Below are 26,885 nucleotides of genomic sequence, written 5' to 3'. Positions count from 1 at the left end.
TAAGTCTTTAGGAGAATTGCCACCCCCCCCCCCCAGTGTGGAGATTCGAACCCAGGGTCTAATACATGCTAGGCAAAGTTCTACCCTTTATTGTTGTCTCTGTGATTCATTTGTCATTAGACTTGTCAGGTTTCCATTTCATTTCTTCCTCTGTAACCTATAGCCTTGTTGATTCATTGTATGGTGCACAGTTCCTTTGGTTCTGACACAAATAGAGTGGTATATTGTTATTTCAATTCCATACAAAGCACCTTATTGCCCTAATGATCTCCCTGTTAGCCCTTTATAGATACTCCTTTTCCTTATTGACAGATCCCTGGCAATCAGTGATATGTTTTTATCCTTACAGTTTCACCTATATTAATATTATATGCGTGGAATACTTACAAATATGGAGACTTTTGATAATGGCTTCTTACATTTAGCACTGCCCTCAACCCCATGGTTTTGGTAACTGGACCCAGGGCTTCTCATATACTAGACGAGTATTATACTGAGCCTTATTTACAAAATGTACTTAAGGTTATGGTATACTAAAACTGAATGTGTTGGCATACAGCTATAGTCCCGCTCTTGGGAATTGAAGGTCATCCATGGCTACATTGGAGTTTGAGGGCTACATTGGAGTTTGAGGGCTACATGAGACCCTGTCTCAAAAAGGGAAAAAAAATCTACCATGTTGTTTTAAGGGTCCGTAAGTCATTCTTTAAGTGCCCTTTGGCTTGTATTTTATAGCACTAAAAGTAAAATGATTTATAGGAAATTGAATAATAATGATAGCAGTGGTGTATTTTATATATATCCTTAATGGCTAAGGTTAGACGTTAGAGATATGATAATAAGGCTTTTCCTGGCCTGGCTTCTTTGTCTGGAATTAGCCATGTATTCTGGAGGAAGCCACTTAACTTCCTTGCTTCCCAGGTTTTGGCAAAATGAGCAGTAAAATACTTGATCTGGAAGTTGTTACCTCTTACCTTCTTGGGTATCTAGAAATCTTTAGGTAACTATTTAACTTTAGCATCTTGATGTAAAGCATGTGTTACCCCTGAACTTAGGAATAGCTTGCTAAGGCCTTGAAAGGATTCGTGATGAGGGTTTGAGTTTGTCCATTGAGATGAAGTGACCCTTCAGTGTAAGGTTTCCAAGTCATTGTCTTTTTTTTCCTTGGTCTTGTTGAATTCTAGGTACATCTGAATGTCACTGTGATACCGTAAATGTCAGTACATTTTGTGGGATCCTCTTTTTGGGACTACAGTGTTGTTTAAATCTCCAGCCCTGTAGTTCAGTCATTAGATAGATCCCCCCCAGGGATGTCTATAAAGATTAATTATGAAAGACTATAGTTCCTGGAACCTTCTTAGTTAATTGATGGCTCATTATGTCTCATAATTGTGACAATATGTATTTGAGGGTCAGGATATCTACTGATGATAGAAGCTTATAGCATATTGGGAAAGCAGCCAATGACTGCTTAACATTCCTGACTAGTTCGTGTGTGTGTGTGTGTGTGTGTGCTTTCACTCTTCTGCTCATTCTCTTCCCCATCTCATCTCTCTCTTTCTCCTCTCTCCCCCCTCAGTTCCCCCAACTTTTTTTTGAGACAGTGTCACTGCACTGTCTCAGATCTCACTATGTAGATCAGGCTGTCCTAGAACTCAGAGATACCTGCCTGCCTCTGCCTCCATCTTCCAACTTTCTCTTCTTTTAAAAACTGAAATAGGTTGGGTAAGTAATGGAAGGACAGATTTTGAATGTGTATACACTTGCTATGATTTCTATTTCTGTGTGGCACATAGTAATAATGTTTATTTTACTTCTGTTTGCAGTAATGAATGTCATAACAATTGAAGATTATAAGAGCACATACTGGCCAAAATTAGATGGTGCCATAGACCAACTTTTAACCCAGAGTCCTGGTGACTATATACCTATATCCTATGAACAGATTTACAGGTAAGTTACTATTTAATTTGTGTGGGTTTGGATTGATTTTGATTGCTGACAACATGAATATGATATATGAAGTATGTAAGATGACGTTGGACGTGTATATTCTCCACACTGGTGAATTGGATGTTCAGTTCAGAAGTGATTTTCGTGTCAGGATTGATCTAGTAGACCACACTATTAACTTCCACCTCTGCTTGCTTACCTGTCTCTGTCATATACAATGAAAAACCTCCAAGGCCAGTGAGAGAAGCTAGTGAGTGTCTGCTGTAAAAATACATGGCTTTTAGGAGATCCTAGTTAGTCCTGTTGGTGCTTACTGATATCAGTTCTAACTGTTTAGGAGATCCTCGTTACTTTAGCCCCGTTGATGCTGACTAATATCAGTTCTAACTGTTTAGGAGATCCTCGTTATGCTGACTGACATCAGCTCTGTTTAGGAGATCCTAGTTAGCCCTGGTGATGCTGACTGACATCAGCTCTAACTGTACCCAGCGCTTAGTCAATGGAAGCAGTAGATTAGGAACTGGGGTGGGAAATGAGATCAGCACAGTGACAGGAAGAAGTGACAGCTATGTCATTCCTCATGACTGGTGTACAGGAGGACTTATTGCAAACACCTTTGTAAGTCAGAAACCGTCTCTCTTCTAGTTATCATTCTCTTTCTCATTTTGACAAGTATTTTTAAAAAGAGAGAAAAGCTGACTTACAAGGAGTTAGCACATTCAGATTCTCATTTTGGATTATCTCATGCCTATTTCACGTGTACTATCCAGGTCGTTTGAAGTTGATTGGCAGTGTCCTTTCCATCAGAACACTGAATGGGGAGGGTAGATTTTTCTTCCAGTTTTTGGTTGATCACCTGTTGTAGGTTGATGAGTTTTATTTTGAAAAGTGTACTTTAACATTAGATTGCAGGGAATGCTTCTTCATTGACTTGGTTTCTGTGCTGTTTCTTCTTGCAGCTGTGTATATAAGTGTGTGTGCCAGCAGCACTCGGAACAGATGTACAGTGATCTGATTCAAAAGATAACCAGTCACTTAGAACGAGTCTCCAAGGAGCTGCAGGTAAGGAGCTGAGTGCATCAGGATTTGCTGCTTTGAGCGTGTCTGGTGGAACTAGGCTGTCTCATGAGCAGTTGGGATCTTGTTAATTTGATTTACTGCACAAGTTTATACTTTTTTAGTTGGATAGCTGGCTAAATCTTTAGAAAAAATACTTGAAAATTTGACATAAATTATGGAACTTTTTATTTGGAATATATTTCAGTTCATAACTGATACCACAATGTCAGCATTTCTTTTATTTAAAACCATGTTTTTTTTTTCTCTGTTTACTATCTGGTGAAATTAAAAAAAATAGATCCAATATATTTTAACGTTTTTGAATTTGTATTATCTTTCAAGAGTGAGTGGTTTGCCTCCTAGTTTCTAACCCTTGTTGTATGAACAACTGAAGCTATTGACAAACCCTTGCAGATGATGCTATTAGGCAACACCCTGAGTGGGGTGCCTGGCCTCAGTCACTAGCTTTTTGGGCTAGAGCCAGGTCACACTTGGATTCTGGTGTAGAAGTAACGGCATACAAAACTCACTCAGAGTAGGTGACCAGGGTTCACTCCAAGGTGGAACAGCTCCAACAGTAGGCTTTGTGTCTGATACTGTTTCTTACTTACCTTGTTTTTTTTTTTTTTTTCCACATTTTATCTTGTGTGTGTTTGGGGGCAGCGTGAATATGTGCCGTGGGGTGTCCTGCTACATTTGGTTTTCTCCTTCCACTGTGTGAGTCAGGATGTGTGGTGTCAGGCATCTTCTCATCTTGACATGCTGAGCCGCCTGCTCGACCCAAAGTTTGTTTTGTTGTTGTTTTCATTTTTTCCTCTTAATTATCAACAGAGCTACATTCTATAAAATATACACCTTCGCCTATTGTTTTCTTCATCTTTTTGTAACTGAATATACCATAATAATTAACAGATACTTACTGCCTATATATCATGTCAGTTGTAGAATTTTATTGTGCCTTAAATAGTTTGCTTTTAATTCTGGAGTCTCCTTTCTCCCCAAATTCTCCCTAAAGGCAACTTGCTGCTCTGGTCTGTCTGTCTCCTGTAACTTGCTGCTCTGGTCCGTCTGTCCTGTAACTTGCTGTTCTTGTCCGTCTGTCCTGTAACTTCCTGCTCTGGTCTGTCTGTCCTGTAACTTGCTGCTCTGGTCCGTCCTGTAACTTGCTGCTCTGGTCCGTCTGTCCTGTAGCTTGCTGCTCTGGTCTGTCTGCCCTGTAGCTTGCTGCTCTGGTCCGTCTGTCCTGTAGCTTGCTGCTCTGGTCCGTCTGTCCTGTAACTTGCTGTTCTGGTCCGTCTGTCCTGTAACTTGCTGTTCTGGTCCGTCTGTCCTGTAACTTGCTGCTCTGGTCCGTCTGTCCTGTAGCTTGCTGCTCTGGTCTGTCTGTCCTGTAGCTTGCTGCTCTGGTCCGTCTGTCCTGTAGCTTGCCATCCCTCTGGTTTCTGTCACTGTCCTTTCTTTCACCAGTGCTGTGCTGATTGTTCTCCCTTACTTGTTGTACCTGTTTATCCAGCTTTTGACTGATACTGGTACTGGTATTCCCAAATTTTAGTCATATCTGTGTCAGAGTTTGTTTTTCCTCACCCAGCTAATGCAGCATTTTACAAAACTAAATTTTTAACTTCCTATTAGGAAGGACTTATTAAAGATTAAAGCAAGATAAAGGTGCTGTGCTCTTTTTAGTATTTAAAAAACTGTCAGTAAATGTAAAGGTATAGATTGTGTAAACCCAGAGTTTATTTTTAGTCAGTGCACATCTCACTGAGTTTAAAAATCATTATTTTCTTTAAATTCTTTTTTTCTTGATGTTCTGGGGATCATATTCTCTGGTCTTGTGCATGCTAAGCAAGTGCTCCCCCAGTGAACTGAACTAGCTCTTGACAGTCTTACCTGGGTTTCATCTAACAAGCACCTGCGGAATTAGAATGGTGTAAGACCACTAGTGATCCTTCTGCCTTGACTTCTGGGCACGCACATACACACACACACACACCACACACCATACACGCACACACACACACCACACACACACCACACACACACACACACACACACCCCAACCGGCCAGTCTTTAATTGACTTCTTTTGGAAGATGGTAACCAGTTTTAAAGAGCTAGGTAAAGTAGGTAACAATGTGGGGACCTCAGACCCTGGTTCCAGCTTTGTCGCTCATCAGTTGTAGACCCTTTTGTTAAATGTGCTCACATCATCTTGTCAACTTTTCAACATTAAGGTGAAATATCCTTATTGAAATATTTGTTATACCTAAGTTTACACTAAGTTTTAAGATACTTTTTTTCCCCTTCTGCATCCTGCCTTGCAAAGCCTTCTTTTCTCAGTATTACATTCATTTCTGTTCACCTATGGACAGCCTTCCTGGAATTCTTGTCCAGCCCTCAAGACAGTACAGAACAGAACAAAGCAGACAGTTGGCATTTATTTATGGACTCCTAGCCTCTTAGCAGTAACAAGCTTGTTAGGGCTACAGCTGTGTTGCTGTCTTTGTATTCAAGTCCGGCTACTTCTCTGGCTCTTCTGGGAGGCAAGGACTCTGTCCTGCTTCTCTTTTTAAACTTAGTATAAGGCACAACCATAACTCAGACACTTGAGTGAATGCTCATCAGATGATTTTGACCTGTACCAATGGGGGAAGTATCATGATTAGTCTTGATAATTGATCCTCATGTTCTCTAGGTGTTTAAGTAGTTTTCATGATAACCAGAATATAGCAAGTCTTACAGGGCAGGCCATTGTATTTGGGTGGAGCATGTTATTTGCCAACCTGATTTTTAAGTTCTTGAGCCAGAGCAGTATTATGGTCTGAGTTGCATTTGGCAGATAAGCAAAGATTGAACATTGCAGTTGACAGATCAATGGGTGGAAGCCACAGGGCATCATCCTCTGTCAAGGGCATCTTAAAATAGGTACTGGTTTCACTTATTTACCCACATTTAAAGGTACGTTGTGGGTCTTGGAGAGATGGTTCAGTAGTTGAGAGCACTGTCTGTTCTTCCAGGGGACCAGGCTCAATTCCCAGCACCCACATGGCAGCCACACCTGTCTGTAACTCCAGTTCGAGGGCTTCTGACACCCTCACACAGTCATACATTCAGGCAAAACACCAGGGAACATAAAAATAAAGGTGCATTCTGTTGGAGAGACTCAAAAGTGCTGTGTGAAATAGCATTCCATATTTATTTTTGGTGTTGACCTAAAAAATAGAGAATATAGTTTTCAGATTTTAATATTATTAGTCTATCAAACCTAAATATTTTTGTAAAGTAGCATAATCTAACATAGTGTTGTAAAACACAGACCTCACACTCTCACATCTTTCAGTTTGGAATAGTGTCCAATAACTTAAAAGTTGCTCGTGGTTGAATTGGTAAAACAGATGACTGAACCCAGTCTTGTGACTTGTTGCTTCACTTGATTCTTGTCTATAGTTTCTATTTGAGATTGTGACAGTTTATCCTGCCCATTTTTATATCCCTCTTCCTATAACTTCTGTCTCTTTTAAATATAAAGAAATTCAGGGTTCCCCCCATCACCAGAGTATTGAATTTTTAGGGTTTTTTTTTTTTTTTTGATTCTCAAATGAATTTGAACTAGTTATATACAGAAAATTGTCTTACCAACTTAGCAAATAATCTGCTTAGTTTTTGTTTTTGTTGTTTGTTGCCGAGACAGGGTCTTAATGTGTAGCCCTGGCTGATCTGGAACTTGCTATGTAGACAAGGCGACCTCTGACTCCCCAGTGCTGGAACTGAAGGCATGCAGAGATGTGCATTACCACTCCTGGCCTGCTTAGTTTTGCAAAGTTCTGTTTAGCCTTTAACAGTTGCTCACTTTCAGTCATTTGGAGCTTTTACTGTATCTTACCCACTTAGCTGTTTAAGCAGAGACTGTTTTTAGGGAAAGACGAAGACATTAAAGTGGGGGAAACAGCATTCAGGTCCTGATGAGGAGCAACCAAAATAGAGCAGGGGGAGGAAAATGGCATAAGTTCTCATTCTTAAATCTCTAAACAGCACTTTAAATTTATTTCTTTATATTTTATGTGTATTGGTGTTTTGCATGCATGTATGTCTGTATGAGGGTGTCAGATATTGGGAGTTACAAATAGTTGTGAGCTGCCATGTGGGTGCTAGGAATTGAACTTGGGTCTTTGGGAAGATCTCCAGCCCCACTAAATAGTACTTTATGGAAGTGTTTATCAGTTGTCTGGGTACACTTAAGATATTATTTTTTTTAAAAAAAAAACTAGTAATTTTGGTACCTTTTAAGCTAAATATATCTTGGTTTGTAGATACTATAAACCAATAAATAATGAAATTAGTGGAAAGTAAGCCATAATTAGTCCTAACTTTATTTGGACTGTACAAACACCAGCTTATATTACTTTATTGTATATTGTATAACATATTTTTCTTACCCAACTGCCAGTAAAAGTCAGCCATGTCTTCTTGGTGTTAAGATCTGGGCAGGTGTTGCATTGCTATTTGCTTTTTCCCCAGTGGGTGGCAGTACAGTCCAACTGGTTGCTTACAGCTGTCTTAGCAGAAATAAAAAATAAAAGAAATTAAAGATCTTGATTTTTAATTGTGTTGAAGTATATAGTGTGTCTTAAAAACAAAACAAAAAATAACCTCTTTATACTGTTTTTTCCTTACTAGACTGAAGATTTTAGGAAATAAAATTATTGGGCTAGAGAAATGGTTTGGTGGTTAAGAGTTCTTGTAGCTCTTGTGCAGGACTGGAATATGGTGTTGAAGGAGGCCGCTTGGCTGTTCCAGCTGCTCAGTCCTGAAATAGTCACACAGAAACTGTATTAATTAAATCACTGCTTGGCCTATTAGTTCTAGCTTTTTATTCGCTAACTCTTACATATTAATTTAACCCATTTCTGTTAATCTGTATATTGCCTTGTGGCAGTGGCTTACCAGATAAAGTTAACCAATGATATTCACAGCATACAGAGGGGAATCACATATCACCCTCCCCTTTTCTGTTTAAATAAAAAGGAAGGTTTTAACATAGTAAAATTATATATAACAAAACAGGTATTAAGCAAGAATTACAGTTACAATATTTATATCTATTTTATCTTTTATCATAACTAAGGAAAACTATATCTATTCTTCAACTCCATCAAAGACCGCAACAGAATTTAATATTACCGAAGTAAACAGGAAGTGCATTGTATGCAACTTCCAAAACCCTAGAATTAACAGAGACATCTCCCTGCCTAGACAGTCACCCAGAGTTCTTCTGTACTGTTGGGGCATCCATCTTTACCCTACAGGCCCATAGTATCCAGCAGACATAGTATCCACGAAGCAGAAAATTTCAAAGACAGTTCCACCTATATTGGCAGTTTGTCAGTCACTTTCTTTTGTGTCCTGCAGAATGTCTAGCAGACTTTTTCTATTCTTTCATGAAGCAGGAACCCCAAAGGACCTTTAGGCAACTTCAACAGTCATTTTTCTGTGGGTCCTGCATGTCCAGTTCATCATGCAGTCCAGACAAGAGCAGTTTCTTGCCCAAATGGCTAACCAACTTCATAAGGAGTCTCTTTGCCCATCTTCCTCTTGAAGTAGATTGGTGCTGCCAGGAGCAGATGTGTCTCATTGTCATGAAAAGTCCTAAGCTCTTAAAACATTTTAAATGCCATATTCTGAAGGTCTCTGAAAGATTTGAAGAATACCTACCTAACTGAAATATCTCTATATATTTAGAAAACCTAACTAACATGACTATAAGCTTGACTATTATAGATGATTATCTAACCTATATTTCTTAATTATACATTACATTTTTAAATGAACTACAAATCACAATACCTTAATCAAGAGCAGAAATATACATATAATGAAATTGACTTTAAAATTGTATCAATAAACCAAGATCCATACCCATGTAAAGCTATATTATATCCCCCTTTAAATATAAACAAACATTTATAGACAATATTTGGGAATTTGGGCATAATTTTCTAGACTACTTCTGCCAATTGGGAGCACTCTTAATTAGGTCTTTCATGGTGTATCCTGTGTGCTAGGTTGGGCAAAATAATTTTTGGGAGGTATTAATGGCAACCTTTCGGGGGGGGTCTTGATCCATCAAACCACATTAGTCAGAATTAATTCACAGGTTCTCATCCTCTGTGGAAACCAAAGAACCTTTTTTCCAAAGCAACATATTCTTAGACCCATATTTTGAAGTCAAGATACCTTTATAATATACATGCTGGTTTAGTTTAGCAGCCCATACAATGAAATGTCTCTCTGTACTTAGCTCCTTCATAGTAAAAAAATTCAAAGAAAGCACAATAATATACAAAATCCACTCTCCGTGTATATACCATATTTAAGTGGCTTATTTATTTTTACTCTAATTTTAATATTTTATTATCTTTACTCCTTTAATCTATTACTATTTGTATTCTCTCTTTAAAGACTTTGTTTTGTTTTTTTTAAAAACCATTTATTTCTTTTTTGTAACTCTCTATACTATTTTTCTTCTTTCTCCCAAGCCTACGTACATTTATCTAACACTGTGACTCATTTAGACGTCTTTTATGTCTGAGTCTGTACTATTGTGTATCTGAAATGCTCAGTCTTCATATGAATTTAAGACGGACGCTAAAAAGAAATCCCACACTGGCTCAGAACGGAGTATAATAAAGGGTTATGTATTTAGAGGTAGACTCACTGATCACAGTCCTCTGCACGAATGGGGAACAGGAACCAGATCACGCCGCCGAAAGAGAGCCTAGACCCATGCTTTACATCGGCATATATAGTATAAGAGGCCACACCTAAGTGGGCTGATAAGTTAAAGACTGCTGGCGGCAGGAATTCCTAAAGCATCTCCCCCTTTTGTTTAAATAATAGAGAGTTTTAAACCTAATGCAAACTTATATCCAATAAGAACAAATATCAGGTATAAAGAATTACAATCAGCATAAACAATTTCAAGCAAGAAATATGATGTCTCAATAATTATCCCATCCTAAGGAGTTAAGAACAAATATCAGGTATAAAAATAAGAATTACAATCACCATAAACAATTTCAAGCAAGAAACATGATGTCTCAATAATTATCCCATCCTAAGGAGTTTAAGTCTTGTACTATAAATAACTTGGCCAAGTCATGAGAGGAAAGTAACTACAACGATCTAGTCTTCAACCCCAATGAAGACCTGAGAAGGGAAATATGACTTGAGTAAGCACATAGTGCAGTCAAGCAACTTCTAAAATGTGCAACAAATGACAGAGACAACTGGCTACTTGGGCAGTCACCCAAAGTCTCATTTCCAGTGTTGGTCAAACCAATTTTGGCTAAGGCCTAGAGTAAATGACAGACCATCTTCAGAGGCAGGAAAATTTATGAAACTGTCTTACCCTGTGTTGGCAAGATTTGACGGTCTTTTTTTCTTGTATCCTGCTTGTCCTGTCTGGACATTTTGCATTTTGTCAGTGGTCGATGCATGGGCAGTTCCTTGCCCAAAGACCAGTTTTGCCAAGAAGGAACCAAACTCCCAAGTGGAGTGTCTTTGGTGCTCAACATTCAGAAATAGATCGGTGCTGTCAAGAACAATCATGTCTCGCATCAACAGAACCCTAAGTTATTTAAATGACATATTCTACAGCTCTTGGAAGTAGTTGAAGATTGCCTCAATTTTCTTTATAATTCAGAGACTTTTCCACATAAGTTTTTAATTTTTTACTTGGTTTATGTGGTAAAAATATCCATTCTAAGATGTCTTCCCTTTGCATTGAAATTCCCGAAGGAGAAATTCTGGAAGGCAATATGACTAAGATGCAATTAAGATTTGGATTCACCTGATCCACATGTGCCTCCTGTAATTTCTCCTCAACAATTGTCAATTTTTTTTCTGCCTCAGCTGTTAATTCTCTGGTACTACTTAAGTCTTTGTTACCATCTAAGGTTTTGTTTAAATGAACTATTAGATCAGATGTTATCCCAACAGCTGGTTGTAGACTGGAAATGTCTCCTAACAATCTTTGAAAGTCATTAAGAGTCCATAATTAGTCTCTCCTAATTTGTGCCTTTTGTGTTCTAATTTTCTGTAAACCTATTTTATAACCTAGGTAAATAACAGGATCTCCTCTCTCTATTTTTTTCAGGAGCAATTTGTAATCCCCATTTTGGCTAAACTTTCTTTACTTCTTCAGACATTCTTTCTAAAGTGTCTGTGTTTGAACCAGATAGCAAAACTTATTCCATTTAATTGTAAATTATGAATATAGGAAATTTTTAACGTATTATTTTCAATGGCTGACTTACAAAGTATTGGCATAGGATGGGACTATTGAGCATTCCCTGTGGAAGGATAATCCACTGGTATCTCCTAGTAGGTTGAGAATAAATATAAGTAGGTAATGTGAAGGCAAAACTTTTCTCTGTCCTTTTCTTGTAAAGGTATAGTGATGAAACAATCTTTTAAATCAATAACTATGAGGTCATCCTTTTGGTAATAGAGAAGGCGGAGGAATTCCAGATTGTAGAGGGCGCAGAGGTTGAATAACCTTGTTGACACTCTAGATCTGTCACCATTCTCCATTTACCAGATTTCTTTTTAACAACAAATAAAGGAGAATTCCAAGGGCTGATTGATTCTTCAATATGGTGAGCATCTAGTTGCTCCTGTACCAGCTCTTCTAAAACATGCAATTTATCTTCTGTTAATGACCACTGTTTAACCCATATTGGTTTCTCAGTTAACCATTTTAAAGGTAGAACCATTGGTACCTCTAAAGGTTTGCTAGTTGCTTTGTGTTTTCAGCCTGAATGGCTGATGACCTTTGTGTATAGTACCTTATAATATTCTTCCCAGAATTGTGAGTTTCTGGAACTGCAGGAATGTTAATCTGGTTATTCCATTACTGCAGCAGCTCACGACCCCATAAATTCACTGCAATATTCACCACATACGACCTCAGCCTTCTGTCTGTCCTTCTGGCCCCATGCCTTCAACCCTTCTCGTGTTTTGTTTCACTTGAGATAGGGTTACAATTCCTAGGAATTGAACATCTGCCTCTTGAAGAGGCCAGTTTGGATGCCAAGATTCTGGAGTAATGATACGTTTGCACCTGTTTCTATCAACCACAGTTACAATACCATTTTTATGTACAATTAGCTTTGGTCTTTATAATTTATAGAAGTCTGCCAGAATATGTTTTTTATTTACTATTGAAATTTTTGTCTTATCCTCCATGTTTATTCCATCATCCAGAACAGTATGGTTTTTTACAGAAGGCTCTAGAATTTTTAATTTTCCTGGTGAGACATGTCCTCCACAGTGACTGGGAATGACTAGACCACTTTTTACTTGGGGGCCTGTGAGAGCCCCCCCTCCCGCAAGGAGTTTCCAGATGGTAAGGGTTGCCTTGTCTGTCTTTTGTTGATCTGCATTCATTGGTCCTATGTTGGCCTTTGCCACACCTTCTACATATACCTGAAGGCTGAGTCCCCCTATTCTTGCCATTCCCAGAGGAGATATTATTCCTAGGAATTCCTTGTCTATAATCCCTTCTCAGATGTCCTATTCTGCCACAATTAAAACATTTGGCATTTTGATGTCTCCTCATACTTTTGGAAATTGCTTCTCCTACCCAAGATTCAGTATTATAGTCAAATGTCTCAATGTTCATTGTATGCAGGATCCACTCATCCATTGGTGCTGATCTAATCTTTAAAGGCCCAAGTATCTTTTTGTATTCTTAAGTTGGCATTTTCAAAAGCCAGAGATTGAATAAGTACTCGTCTAGCATCTGGATCTGTTACTCCTATTTGTACAGCCTTAGTCAGTCTTTGTAAAAAGTTCCTAAAGGGTTGTTTCTGGCCCTGTTTAACCCTGGTATATGATTAATTTTTTTTCCTGGTTCTTGAATCATGTCCCAGGCATTAAAGGCCATTTTGTGGCATAGGGACAAGATTTGTTCATCATAAAGAGCTTGAACCTGTTGGTCAGCATAAGTGCCCTCACCAAGAATTTGATCTTGGGAAGTCTCAAGTCCTTTTGCTTTTTCATGTTGTTCTAAAATTTTAGCCTCTTCTCTGAAATAATATGTTTTAACAAAATTAATCTCCATATACAAAATTTATCTTCATATATAAAATTTGTATACAGTATACAAAAATATAACCCAATGTAAAATATTTAAAATTAATAGTTTCTTTTTAAAAGTAGAATCAGAAATCTATTTTTTAAAGATTTATTTATTTATTATATACGCAGTGTTCAGCCTCCAAATATGCCTTCAGGCCAGAAGAGGGTACCAGATCTCATTACAGATGGTTGTGAGCCACCATGTGATTGCTGGGATTTGAACTCAGGACCTCTGGAAGAGCAAGCAATGCTCTTAACCTCTGACCATCTCTCCAGCCCCAGTAATCTGTCTTTTTATCTTATATCTGTATCCTCCCTTTTTTCTTTACAGAGTAGATTCAATAATCTATCCTTTTATCCTATTGTATCTAGTGGCTATGGTGTTTTAAATAAGAATGGTCCCTATGGTCTCATAATTAAATGCTTAGTTATACACCAAAGTATGGTCTGAGTGTTGAAACTACCCTTTTCTATAGAATCCCCTGTTTACTTGAAGAATGAGTGAATGAAGAACAGACTGATTATTGAGACTTAGGTATTTGAAATGTGTCAGCTGTTAGAAGATATAATGTAACTCATTGTTTGCCAGTGAGCAATGTGCAGTGGTAGTAAATATGTAAATTAAAGACTCCAAGTAGAAGGTAAATTAGAGCACTATATAATATTTAATGCACCCATGGGTAGTTTCAGGAGACTTAATTTGTATTGCAACAAATTTTCAAGAAGCAATCATCTGTTAAGCTTCTGAGAAAGAGAATTTGTTGTGTCATGAAAGGGCTACTCAGGGCTGGGTGGTGGTTGGCAGCAGGTACATGCCTTTAATCCCAGCGCTTGGGGGGCAGAGGCAGGTGGATCCCCGAGTTCTAGCTCCAGGACAGCCAGAGCTGAACAGAAACCCTATCTCGGAAAAAAAAAAAAGCACCCGCGCACACACACGAAAATAAGAGAGAGAGGAGGCTATTCAGATACACCTTTCTCCCTCACTCATTTACAAATTTCTGAGGTTAGATTTTCTTCCTTTACATCAAAACATAGTAATTGATTAGTGAAGCAGATGCAAGAATTAAGTTGTAACAGAATTGTTAAAATGTCAAAATAATTACTAAAGTTACTTTTAAGTACTCTTGGATTTGTTTTGGAAGATTATTTTTCATAAACAGTATGATTTTATGTAATGACTTTATTGTCATGTTGGAATGAATTCAGGTTTTTTAATATGTAAATTTTTTTCATTTTATTTAGAATATAGACATTCAAGTACAAAAGAATGAAAACTATATGCCTCAGACCATTATTTAAAGAAAAGTTAAAATGTTCTAGGGCTACTAAAGCACAAAATGCAGATACCAGTTGAAATATGAATAATCAACTTTTTTATACATTTAAATTCAGATGTTTATACTTATATTTTTAAGAAAAAAATTTTTAAAAATTATTCAGTTTTACCCTTTCCCCGAACCATTGTGTAACAGATCCTGTGAATGTAATGTAACAGACTGCCATTCAAAGGTATATTTTAACTTTTAAACTTATTTCATCATAGCAGTATACCTACTTCCTAAGATACATTGAAGCATAAAGAATTATTGTCTTACATAATGTAGCCAAACCTTGGGAAGATGTCAATTGGGTAATTTTATCAAAAAATGGAAAGCTCTCCATTTAGTTGATTCTGCAAAGCATGTTCTTTGTTGCTGTTCGTGTTGTTTTGCTTGGTGTATTGTAAGGAAGGTCCATCCTGGAGTAAGCATGCTATCGGCTGTTTATGATGTGAAGCAGTAGGCTGTAGGGACACTGAGCCTTCATTGTTACACAGGGGGTGACAGTGATTTGGCTGCAGCAGAAGAGACTACGCATGGCAGAGTAGCAGCAAGCATGGAAGATACGTGACTGCTGAACTTTATTGATTTTTATTGATTTTTACACAAATAGAAAAGAATTAGAATACATCATTTGTATGAATTGGGTGCAACCAGCAAAAACAGCTTAGAAAATTCCATAGTATTTAATGCCCTTGCTTCTTAAACATGAAACTTGCAAGAATATGAAAAAGAAGAGAGTGGAAACCTATAGGTTAGAAAGAGACTGGAGGGAAATTGCCATCAATGTCACAACATACGGGTCTTATTTTGACAGACCCAAATAAAATGTTAAAAAAATAGGGCTTACAATATGATTAGGGGAAATCAGAATACTGATTGACTATTTCATGAAATAAAGAAATTATTGCTAAAATATTTAAGTATATGATGAAAGAAGTTCTAGAATTATAACATTATTTAAAAATTTGAAAGATGATCTCAATTCTTTTTTCTTTTTTATTAATTGATTTTTATTGAGCTATACATTTTTCTCTGCTCCCCTCCCTGTCTCAACTCTCCCCCAAGGTCCCCATGCTCCCAATTTACTCAGGAGATCTTGTCTTTTTCTACTTCCCATGTAGATTAGATCCATGTATGTCTCTCTTAGTGTCCTCATTGTTATCTAGGTTCTCTGGGATTGTGGTTTGTAGGCTGACTTTCTTTGCTTTATGTTTAAAAACCACCTATGAGTGAGTACATGTGATAATTGTCTTTCTGGGTCTGGGTTACGTCACTCAAAATGATGTTTTCTAGCTCCATCCATTTTCCTGCAAAATTCAAGCTGTCATTTTTTTCTGCTGTGTAGTACTCCATTGTGTAAATGTACCACATTTTCCTTATCCATTCTTCAGTCGAGGGGTATTTAGGTTGTTTCCAGATTCTGGCTATGATGAACAATGCTGCTATGAACATAGTTGAGCACATGTCCTTGTGGCATGGTTAAGCATCCTTTGGTTATATACCCAAAAATGGTATTACTGGGTCTTGAGGAAGGTTGTTTCCTAATTTTCTGAGAAATCGCCACACTGACATCCAAAGGGGCTGGACCAGCTTGCATTCTCACCAGCAATGCAGAAATGTTCCCCTTTCCCCACAAACTCTCCAGCATAAGTTGTCATCAGTGTTTTTGATCGTGGCCATTCTTACAGGTGCAAAATGGAATCTCAGAGTTGTTTTGATTTGCATTTCTCGGATGAATAAGGATGTTGAACATTTCTGTAAGTGTCTTTCAGCCATTTTAGATTCCTCTGTTGAGAGTTCTCTGTTGAGAACTGTACTCCATTTTTCTTTTATTGGATTATTTGTTCTTTTGATGACCAATTTCTTGAGTTCTTTGTATATTTTCGAGATCAGATCTCTGTCTGATGTGGGGTTAGTGAAGATCTTTTCCCATTCTGTAGGCTGTCGTTTTGTCTTGTTGACCATGTCCTTTGCTTTACAGAAGCTTTTCTGTTTCAGGAGGTCCCATTTATTAATTGTTTCTCTCAGTTTCTGTTGCTGCTGGGGTTATATTTAGGAAGTGGTCTCCTGTGCCAATGCATTCAAGTGTACTTCCCACTTTCTCTTCTATAACATTTAATGTGGCTGGCTTTATTTTGAGGTCTTTGATCCATTTGGATTTGAGTTTTGTGCACGGTGATAGTTACAGGCCTGTTTTCATTCTTCTACATGTTGATATTTAGTTATGCCAGCACCATTTGTTAAATATGCTTTCTTTTTTCAATTTGATAGTTTTTGATTCTTTGTCAAAAGTCAGGTGTTTGAAGGTGTGTGGCTTAATATTTAAGTTTTCTATTTGGTTCCATTGGTCCTCCTGTCTGTCCTCAGGCCAGTACCAGGCTGTTTTCAGTACTGTAGCTCTGTAGTAGAATTTGAAGTTAGGGATTGTGATGCCTCCAGAAGTTCTTTTATTGTACAGGATTGTTTTGGCTATCCTGGGTATTTTGCTTTTCTGTATGAAGTTGAGTGCCGTTCTTTCGACATCTGTGAAGAATTTTGCTGGGGCTTTGATGGGCATTTCACTGAATCTGTAGATTGCTTGCACTGGGGAACTTTTGAAGACCTTATTATTTGTTTTGGGGCCATACAGTCTCATTGCGTTACCCAGGCTATTCTCAAACTCCTGGGCTTTGATTCAGCTTCCTTGGGAGTACAGATGCTCTCCCCTGTACCTTCATTAATTCCAGATAGAAAAGGCTTTTTGGAGTCTTTAAGGTTAAAGATTTATCATTTATTATTTTCACGTGTATTGGTGCTCCCATGTGAGTTTATGTGCACCATGTGTGTGCAGGAACCTGTGTGGGCAAGAAGACAATCAGATCCCTTGTAAAATGTCATGTGTGTGCTGGAAACTAACCCTGGGTTCCCTGAAAGAGCAGTAAATGTTCCAAACTGCCGAGCCATGTACCCAACCCCATCTTTAGTTATTTTAAATAGTGCAAGTCATTCCAGGGATCAATGTTTTAGACTCAATAAAATAAACCTACTCCAAGATAGATTGTTAGAAAAAGTACACATTGGTACTAGAATAATTTCACATTTGTGCAAAGAACTATTAGACTCTTAATTCTACAAGCAATATGTTTTGAAAGGATAGAAAATCATTAAATGGCTGTTGTTTCAGGGAGGAAGAAGTGAAAGTAAAACTCCAAACCCATTGAGGGTGTGGCTGTGTAGAGCACCTTTGTCTGCCCAGGCACCTGCAACACTTCCCCTAAGGACTGGTGTGGCTGTGTAGAGCACCTTTGTCTGCCCAGGCACCCGCAACACTTCCCCTAAGGACTGGTGTGGCTGTGTAGAGCACCTTTGTCTGCCCAGGCACCCGCAACACTTCCCCTAAGGACTGGTGTGGCTGTGTAGAGCACCTTTGTCTGCCCAGGCACCCGCAACACTTCCCCTAAGGACTGGGAGAAGTTTACAACAGTAGTTTCTGTTTTGTTTTGTGCTGGAAACTAAACCTGAAAATGTTCCGTTTTCTTGTTTGATGTGAGGGATTTCTTTTTCTTGTTTGATGTGAGGGATTTCTTTTAATTAATATCCAAGCCAGATGCTATCATCTTGGAATAGTGAAGCTCAAACTAGGCAGCATTTTCCCCAGTGGAGACCAGAGTGTACTGATTTTAAGTTTTAAAGAGGAACAGTTTGATTTGTTTTCTCAAAATGACATTTATTTCTAGGTTCCTGGAAAAGATGAAGTTTATTTCTCAGACCGTAATAATTTATGGTCTTTGTTATTTCCAAGGTTTTAAGTGAGTAAGTGCTGCATGAAATGTGGAAGTAAAGAAGCTGAGTGTTCTGACATTTGATTCAGCACAAAAAGTACTTTTTATACTCCTAGCCTTTGAGGCTTGGGGACTTTGTGAAGGAATATGGAGCTCAATTTTACTCATTCTCTCTGCTGTTCAATGTGCCTTTTGATCAGTGTTCATGTTTTTAACTCTTAAACGAAGTGTCCTTTCATGAGAAGGGAAAAATATTTTAATGTAATGGATTTTCAGATTTTTTTCTCCTATATGTGTAAAATTTACTTCTTTGAATGCTGAATATCAATTCCTGAATTCTTTGAAGCTGCTTTGAGAAAGATGCTGTGTGCCAGTCTGTTCATTTCTGGTAGTTAGCCTGTAATGCAGAATCATTTCCCCCAGTTTCTCTGGTTGACAAATACTGCTTTTTAAAATATTACATGGTTGCTGTTTACTCCTACTCATGGATAGGAGCTTGTTTGTCTGATTCTTGACACATCCTTAGAAATAGCGTAGTGTGGGAATCGCTCCTCAGTATGGAAATGAAAATTCTAAGGCATGAATTAGTTACTCAGTACGGTAAACCCTTATTAATACTAAAATAGAAATTTAGATTTAAACAGAGCTAGGTTATATTATAAAGTTTAGATTTCAAAAGATTCTGTCTTTGAAAAATACATGTCTGTGTCCTGTATTCTAGACAGTCTGGTCAGATTGTAGAGGAACAGGTAAGGCACAGATCCTGCCTCAGGGATTGCAGTTAGTGACAGAGTGAGTTGCCCAACTAAGGGTCATGAAACTCAGATGTTTTGAGAAAGCTACAATAGATCTTGAAGGAATAAAGCAAGTCTGATGGAGGTGGGGAGAAAGATGTCTGGGCAGACAAAAGACACTGATATTACTTGGGATTGGCTGGTTGGTCCATGTGCTGGGCTGGGCAGTGTTAAAGGTATAGGTTGTAGATGCAGAAAAGTAGACAGTGTGCCTTCAATTTAGAAGTCCACAATAAAAGGTGGCGGATTTGAGAGTAATAAAGAAGGGCGTTTCGGTACAAAATAACCCAGAGTCCCCAGGATCAGATTGAGTCTTGGTGCATATTAAGCCGAGCTTGGGATCACAGTCAAATAGTTAAACATTTCTGAGCTGTTTACCTCCTATGTATGATGGAGACAATCTTTATTCCGCAGGCGGTTAGGAGGACTAGGAAAAGAATGGAAAGAGAACACCACATCTTTAAGTGCTCTGTAATGAAAGATGAAATAGAGACAGTTCTTGCTGACTTGTAGGTAGAAGCATTTTCACTAAAGCCTTTCCTCTGTGCCACATTTTGATAGCAAATGTTTGGGAGTATGCCCTTTTGTATCCTTTTAAGGGCACACAGTCTTGTAGGATGAGGACCATGCCCTTATGACCTCATGGAATTTTAATTATTTCCTTATTTCAGATACAGCTATACTGGGAGACCAGACATGTTCAGTCAACACACAGTAAAAAAGAGGTTTCCATAGTGACTTTTAGTATTTTGTAGCAGTGGGTGAAGTTAGGAGGTGTGCATTATACTGTACTTCAGTCTAGACCTGCATGTATATGTATATGTGAATTCTTAATTTTTAAAAAGAGATTGATTTTTTTATGTATATGTGTTTTACTTGAGTGTATGTTGTATACCTCATGTGTACAGTGCTTGTGCAGACCAGAAGATGGTATTGGGTTCCCTAGAACCAGAGGGACAGATAGTTGTAAGCTGCTTGGAATTGAACCTGGGTGCTTTTGCAAGAGCAGCAAGCATGTTTAACGGCTGGGCATCTCTTTAGCCCCTCTAGTAGTATCATGAACCTTGAACCTGTTTTACATGCTTGAGCCCCCCTCCTCCCAATATAGCTTGATTCCTGTAAGGAGTGTCTCCCTAATTCAGTGGTGATTTATTAAAAACATAGTATGTTAAAGTTTTGCAGTTTTTAAAGGTGACTAAACTGATTTGGAACAAAGAAACCTTAGCTGACTTTAATATAAGTCTCTCTCTTACACACACACACACACACACACACACACACACACACACACCACACTACACATCTTATGGGAATTTGATTTCTTTCTAAGTTGGTTTGTATTGCAGGAGGTTGAAGAAGGACTTTTACTTGGTTTCTCAGAGTGCTTATGTTGCTGTGCTTTCTTACAGGCCAGCCCTCCAGACCTCTATATTGAAAGATTTAATATAGCTCTGGGACAGTATATGGGAGCATTACAGAGCATCGTGCCTCTTTTCATATATATGGTAAGTTAGAGCTCTGTTTACCTCCCAAACCATGTGGGGCTAATTGTGTTCTGGTTTTCTTTTCCTGAGTCAGATTAAAGATGGGTGTCTTCATGAATCTGGAGTTGAGAGTAGGAGGTGTAATCACTACCTTATTCTTCACAACACATCTAAATGGAATGAGCCTAAAAGTGAAGGTGACAGAAAAAATCATGCCCAATTTTGAGAGTGAAGAAAGGCATTTCTTCTCCCCCTCACAATTTTATTAAATTTGTTCTTTCACCATTTCATCCTATATTTAGTACATTGTTTACTTTCTCCTTCAACCCTCTCTTATCACCTCTGTGTTACCCCGCACCCCCCATACATAGGTCCCGTTCCCACATTCTCGCTGAGAGACCTTTAAATCCTGTCAGGAAGGAGGATATTGGTTGATGTAAGAATAAAACACTCTTGTTCAGCAAAATACCAAAACCAAAAAGTAGTGAAGAAGTTTAGGCAATTTGCAAAACACAAGACATAGGTTTATTGTCTTTGCTAACTAGTTTCATGGCTTACTTAGAAAAAAGTCAGTAATACTATTTTTTGACAAAGGATATGAATTGTATAGTTCACAGAAAATATATAGCATAAAAGGAAAATATATATGACATCATTGTTATTTAAGTTAAAATTACTTTTAAAAAGTTCTTGAAAATACTTCTGATTAAGCTGTAGAGAAAGAGGCCTATAATTTACAGTAGAAATATAAATTGGTAAAATTGCCTTGGAATACTCAAAATTTTATCTCTAGAATTTCCCAAACTCATAGATATAAATATTGCCTATGTATAAGTTATATTTTAATTTCTTTTTAATAGCAAAACATTGGGCATATCTGTATTGTCATCAGTTGGGGACTGTTTAAACAATTTATGGAAAACAGGAAAATATACAGTTAAAATAATGGCATGTTTATATAATTTTGTGGAGAAAGGTCTCCTAGAACGTAACATTAGGGTAAAGGGTACAGGCAGTGTGTTGTGTTTTCTTAGCAGGTGCTTTCTCCCAGGAGAGGAAGGGGTCACATGTTCTTGCAAACAGTGTTTCAGAACAAATGTGTCATGTGGTTTTCTCTACAGAATGTGACCTGTAGAGCTAGAACACGGATCAGCTCTGGTTGGCTTTTGATTGCGTACCTGCTGGCATGGTTGTTTTTTAACTAACCATGTACGTCTTTTTTTTATTATTGTTTTTGTTTGTTGTTTTGTTTGTTTTTTGATACAGGGTTTCTCTGTGTAACAGCTCTTGCTGTCCTAGAACTTGCTTTATAGACCAGGCTGGCCTCCAACTCATGGAGATCCTCTTCCCTCTGCCTGGGGTTAAAGGCCTGCACCACCACTGCCTGGCTTTTATAGCTTTGTTTTTTTTTTTTTTTTTTTTTTTTTTTTTTTTTTTTTTTGTTTTTTTTACAGAAAGGAGAACACTGTTCAGAACCAAGAGAGTGAGTGAACAGTTTGTTTTCATCCTTTTGGCATTGAGCTAGCATTTAAACATGAATAAATTTAATAGTTTTAGATTTTTGTTTTTGTTTAGGCTGATTTTGGTTGCAAGAAAGAGAAAACTTGATTCAAAGTGACTCAGGTAAATAAGGAAACAGTAGGCAGTTCCCAGGAATGTTGTAGTCACGCTCAGTTTTGTCCCTTGTTGTGTACCATACAGCTCATCTGTTTTAGAAATAATTGAAAAACTTCCTTCAAGCATTGCCTGCTCTCAGCCTGATTAGGGTGTCTGCCTCTGAGCAGAGATGGTATCTGGAGTGTGTTACACTGCCCATTGCTGACCGGCGTGTTTACAGGGACTCTTCTTAGCTTCCACTGCCTGTCCTCAGCCTAGATGACGAAGAGTGCGTGCCCTTCCTGAGTTTCCCAGCATTGCCTTTTGATGCTTGTGATGAACGCTTAAAGGACACAGCACCCAGTGTGGCTCCATACTGCCTCCATAGTGCTGGGATTGTTTGAATCTTTCAGCCTTTCAACCTCATGCCAAAAAAACTTTCTCTGTAGCTTTGGAGCTTATCTTGTAACTAGCTCTTGTAGACCAGGTTGACCTCGAACTCACAGAGGTCTATCTACATCTGCCTCTCAAGTGCTGGGATTAAAGGCTTGCGCCACCACCGCCTGGCCTTATTATTATTTTTTTAATCAGCACATTTATACATTATTCCCTTAAACATTATTTGGTTCTCCCACTCATGGGTATGATTGCTTTCCCTTGTTGATATATAAAAACTTATTTTATTTTTCAGAATAAGTTTTACATAGAAACTAAACTTAACAGAGACTTAAAAGATGATCTTATAAAGCTGTTTACGGAACATGTTGCAGAAAAGCACATTTACAGCCTAATGCGTAAGTAATTTCACTTTTTATGGGGGGACAGCACTAGCCATGGTCTCCTTCTTCCTTCTCCCTTCTCCAGCTCACTCTCACTCTTTTCATCTGAAGTCATTGTCTTCTAAATTCCAGTACTGACATCTCTAGAACCAGAGAGCAGGAAGTTGTAAAACCAGTCTCAGTCTGCAGAGAGAGACACCTGGGGTTGAAATTTTAATTTACCAGTCACCTGTTATTGTTGGAATACTTAGGCAGGTCATGTACTGGACCGTGTCTTGTGCCTGCCCTGATCTGTGTTGCCTTTCTTCACTGAGCAGAAGTATGATTAGCAGAGTTGCATGTAACGGCAGTATCACTGACTCTCAAGGGGGTGTTAGGTGTCTATCTGGTTTCCGCTGTTAGTCTAGTGTGGCTGCTACTCACCGTGTTAGTGAGCTGTTAGCCTCCTGTGGATGAGCATTTGCAGAGTATTTACCATGGCTGTGTAGACAGCAAATAAGGTACAAGCTCAGTCTACCCCCCCCCCCCCCCCCCCCCCGACTCCTAGCTCACAGCAGGTGGCATCGTTTCCTCTTCATCCAAAGGAGTGGACTCCAGGTGTACCTTCACTTGTCACTCAGCACCTTCAAGAAAGCTCATGCTTTGGTCGGTACCCAGCAAGGCATTCTTTAGTAATTTGGTACTAATGTGGATTGTAGTTTATATTTTCTTGCAGTATTTCCGTTTTAATTAGTTGTTGCCACACAGACGTTTTACTGAAATTTACAGAGTAATTGTTTTAAGCTTGACCACAAAGTCTTTTTGTTACTTTTGATTTTAAATTAAGAGAAGGGATTTATATACTAGACCAGTTTACTTTTGCAAGGCACAGTTTTTACAAAATCGTATAGATTCAGTTGACATCAATTAGCTCCCAAAGAGTCCAGAGTCTCTTAGAGAGGGCCTTGCTTAGCCTGTGTTGGCTTAGAACTGTAAGCAATTTTCTTGCCTGAGCCTTCCAAGTTCTGGAATTCAGAGTTTTATTACTGCACCAGCTTCTAACCATCGGTCATAGCCTTGGATACTGACATTGTTTTTAATTTTTTATTTTGTTTTGTTTTTGGAGACAGGGTTTCTCTGTAGCTTTAGAGCCTGTCCTGGAACTAGGTCTTGTAGACCAGGCTGGCCTTGAACTCACAAAGATCTGCCTACCTCTACCTCCTGAGTGCTGGGATTAAAGGCATGCGCCACCACTGCCCGGCTTTGTTTTTAATTTTTTAAAGCACATTTTCTTCTTTGTTAAAATTTTATAAAGAAACGCTATGTCTGATAGAAATATGTATTTTCTTTCTAAATATGTCTTTATACTTGCTAATAATTTGGAAGTCAACTTTATTGCACATACAGAAAGAATATTAAAGAGAATATTACACTTAAATTGGATGTAAGTATTTCTAGTCTGGGCCTTTCAGGAATTGACACTTAAAGGATACAGCCTTTTCCCAGCAAATGAAAAGGCCTTACATTTTTGTAGGTTGGATTAAACTAAACACATCAGATATTTACTGAGCAGCTGGTATGTATTGTACGGAGGATGGAAGACCACAGCTGCTGGCCACACTGGTTTGGGTCCCAGGACAAGGAAGGCTCTGTAAATGTTTGAACAGTTGCATAGAAGATCGGCACAAGGATTTTCAACAGGCACACACATGTTTACATGTAGTAGGACCTGTTCTAGATACTTTACAAATACTATTTAAATTTCATGACACTAAGGTAGGTGGTCATTACCATAGAAATTGAGGCAAAGAGATAAAAATAAGGTCAAAACAACAGTAATTCAGGATTGGTATTTTGACTCTAGTGGCTACAACACAAGTACACCCAATGTCTATGTTTTTCTAAAAATCTGAACATTAGTTTGTAGCACGATTAATAAAAACCCAGAGACAGATAACAGATATTGGGGTTCAATCTGAAGACCAGAAAAGCAAAGCAGCCAGCCACTGGCTCTTACCTCTACCTCAGTTCAAAATGGAGACACTGCCTTCTGAATCCTCAGAGTGAGACTGAAGTAGAGCTGTGTAAACATAATAGCTTAAACAAAAGTAGAAAAGTACATATAACAAAATTGACCTTAAACTTGTATCAATAAACCAAAGTCCATACTAATGTACAGTAGTCGTTTCTGTAGCACTGGTTTCCTTCCTTTGGCCTTCAGCACACTGGACATGCTACTGTTCCATTAACTGTCAATTGGAAGTCCAGTAGCTCCGGCCAGCACTGTCTTTTAATCTGCTGTATATTCTGGAAAGGGCTCTTGTGAGGCGGTTTCTCTGCTCTGCTCTGCACTGGCTGATGTGGCCTAGCTGGGGCTTTCCATTGCTGGCTGGCATGACTGCTAAATTAGTGCAGTTTTTAGTTTCTTAGACTTTCTCCAATAGTGAAATGTTCCAAGGTTCATAAAGTAGAAACTTGGAACTGTGGAAAGATTTCCTGCATTCTATTGGGTAGACTACTGGGGGAGATCATGGACCCCCATCTCTCAATGGGGAAGGGTATTTCAAACTAGGGTGTGAGAGTTCATATCTTAAACTAATAAGGCAAGAGTATGTGCTAAAGACAGATTGGTACTTGATGTCCTCATGCTCATGAATTATTTTGTGAATAAGAAACGGAGTTTCTGTTATAGGTGAGGCTGGTTTTCTATCAGCACAGTGCATGGTCATTGCATACATGTGTCCTTGAAAAACTGGTAACAAAATTGCTTTCTTTAGAAAATAGTTTTCACTTTGAATTAAACTGAATGTAGAGCTAGGAGAATTTACGTTAATTGAAGTATTTAAATGGTGCTGTATTGAGCACATGTGAGAATAAATATGTTCATAATCATGTTGGACATTTCCAGAGAAAGTATGATGTCAGAATCCTCTAGACAGTGAAGGTAGTGAGACAGCTCAGTAGGTCAGACTGCTTTCTGCCAGATCTGGCGATCTTAATCCTTGGAGTAGGAGTGAAAGAAAAGTGGCTCTCTCAAGTTGTCTTCTGATCTCTACACATGCACAGTGACATTCATGCACGTGTGTGCACCACACACACTGTAAGTACATGTAATGAAAACTTAAGAAAACCCTTGGCAAGATCTTAGCACCAAGGAATCTTTGAAACATCAGGGGAGCTCAGGACCCAGGTCCACAAACGCTCCATAGCTGGAGTTTGCATCTGCAGCAGTGCCCAGGAAGCCACGTTTTAAAATGGCGTGGCTTTTTTCCATTGCTATTGCTGAATCAGGAAATCTCTCTACAGCACGTCCTAGCAAACAGCAAAAAGCTGTGTTAAACTCTTTCCCTTATTTTTAAGCCCTCTCAGGTTTTTAAGTTAATTTAGTTACCACATTGGGTGCCAGAGTTTAATGCCATAACATGAGAAGAGAGATTAGAACACCCTATGGTTGATACACTTCTGTGAGTAACAGAATTGTTGAAGCACCCTGTTCTTTGATAAATGACTTTCAGAAGAAACCAGTTACTAAGAACAACACTTTACTAGCTCCAGTTCCTGTAAAAGCAGTGTCTCTGTGGTGATGTGTGTGGTGAAAGAAGAGTGAGTATAGGGTTCAGAGGGAAAACAAGTTCCTAACCATATGAAATGCTCTTCTAGTTAAAGCAAACAAAGACAGCTAAAGCCGGAATTTGCTAGGTGCAGTAAACACTCCACCCCTTGCATTCTTAGCAAATCCCAGTTCATTAAGGGGGAAGAAAGCTGGAGAATCCTTTAAACTTTCTCCCAAGAGTATAAATAGAGAAGAGAAGGTGCTATCAAATTATTAAAGTACTTTACCAGCTCTTGATAACCTTTTCTTTTGTTTGCTTTGTTGAGATAGAGTCTCTTGTAGCTCAGGCTAGCTTGAAACTCTTAAAGATGATCTTGAACTTCTGATCCCCCCTTTCACGTTTTATGCCTGGTTTACATGGTGCTGGGGATCAAACCCAGGACTTTGTGCGTGGTAGGCAAACACT

General features: G+C 38.4%; 1 protein-coding gene across 3 annotated transcripts in view; it reads left to right on the top strand.

The window, feature by feature from the left end:
* Cacul1 (CDK2 associated cullin domain 1) overlaps positions 1–26,885 on the top strand; it is a 58,716-nt gene that overhangs the window by 17,478 nt on the left and 14,353 nt on the right. For all 3 annotated transcript variants that reach the window (XR_005287683.1, XM_038349252.1, XM_038349265.1), the window contains exons 2-5: positions 1,827–1,953; positions 2,913–3,015; positions 20,438–20,533; positions 22,800–22,902. Coding sequence is in view for 2 of the 3 variants with exons in the window: in XM_038349252.1 (XP_038205180.1) it covers positions 1,827–1,953; positions 2,913–3,015; positions 20,438–20,533; positions 22,800–22,902 (429 nt within the window). In the remaining variant the exon portion in view is untranslated. The remainder of the gene's footprint in view (positions 1–1,826; positions 1,954–2,912; positions 3,016–20,437; positions 20,534–22,799; positions 22,903–26,885) is intronic.

The sequence above is a fragment of the Arvicola amphibius genome, chromosome 1 (assembly GCF_903992535.2).
Source record: "Arvicola amphibius chromosome 1, mArvAmp1.2, whole genome shotgun sequence".
Taxonomy (NCBI): Eukaryota; Metazoa; Chordata; class Mammalia; order Rodentia; family Cricetidae; genus Arvicola; species Arvicola amphibius.
The sequence above is the reverse complement of the archived record's forward strand: the minus strand, read 5'-3'. Positions and strand labels throughout refer to the sequence as shown.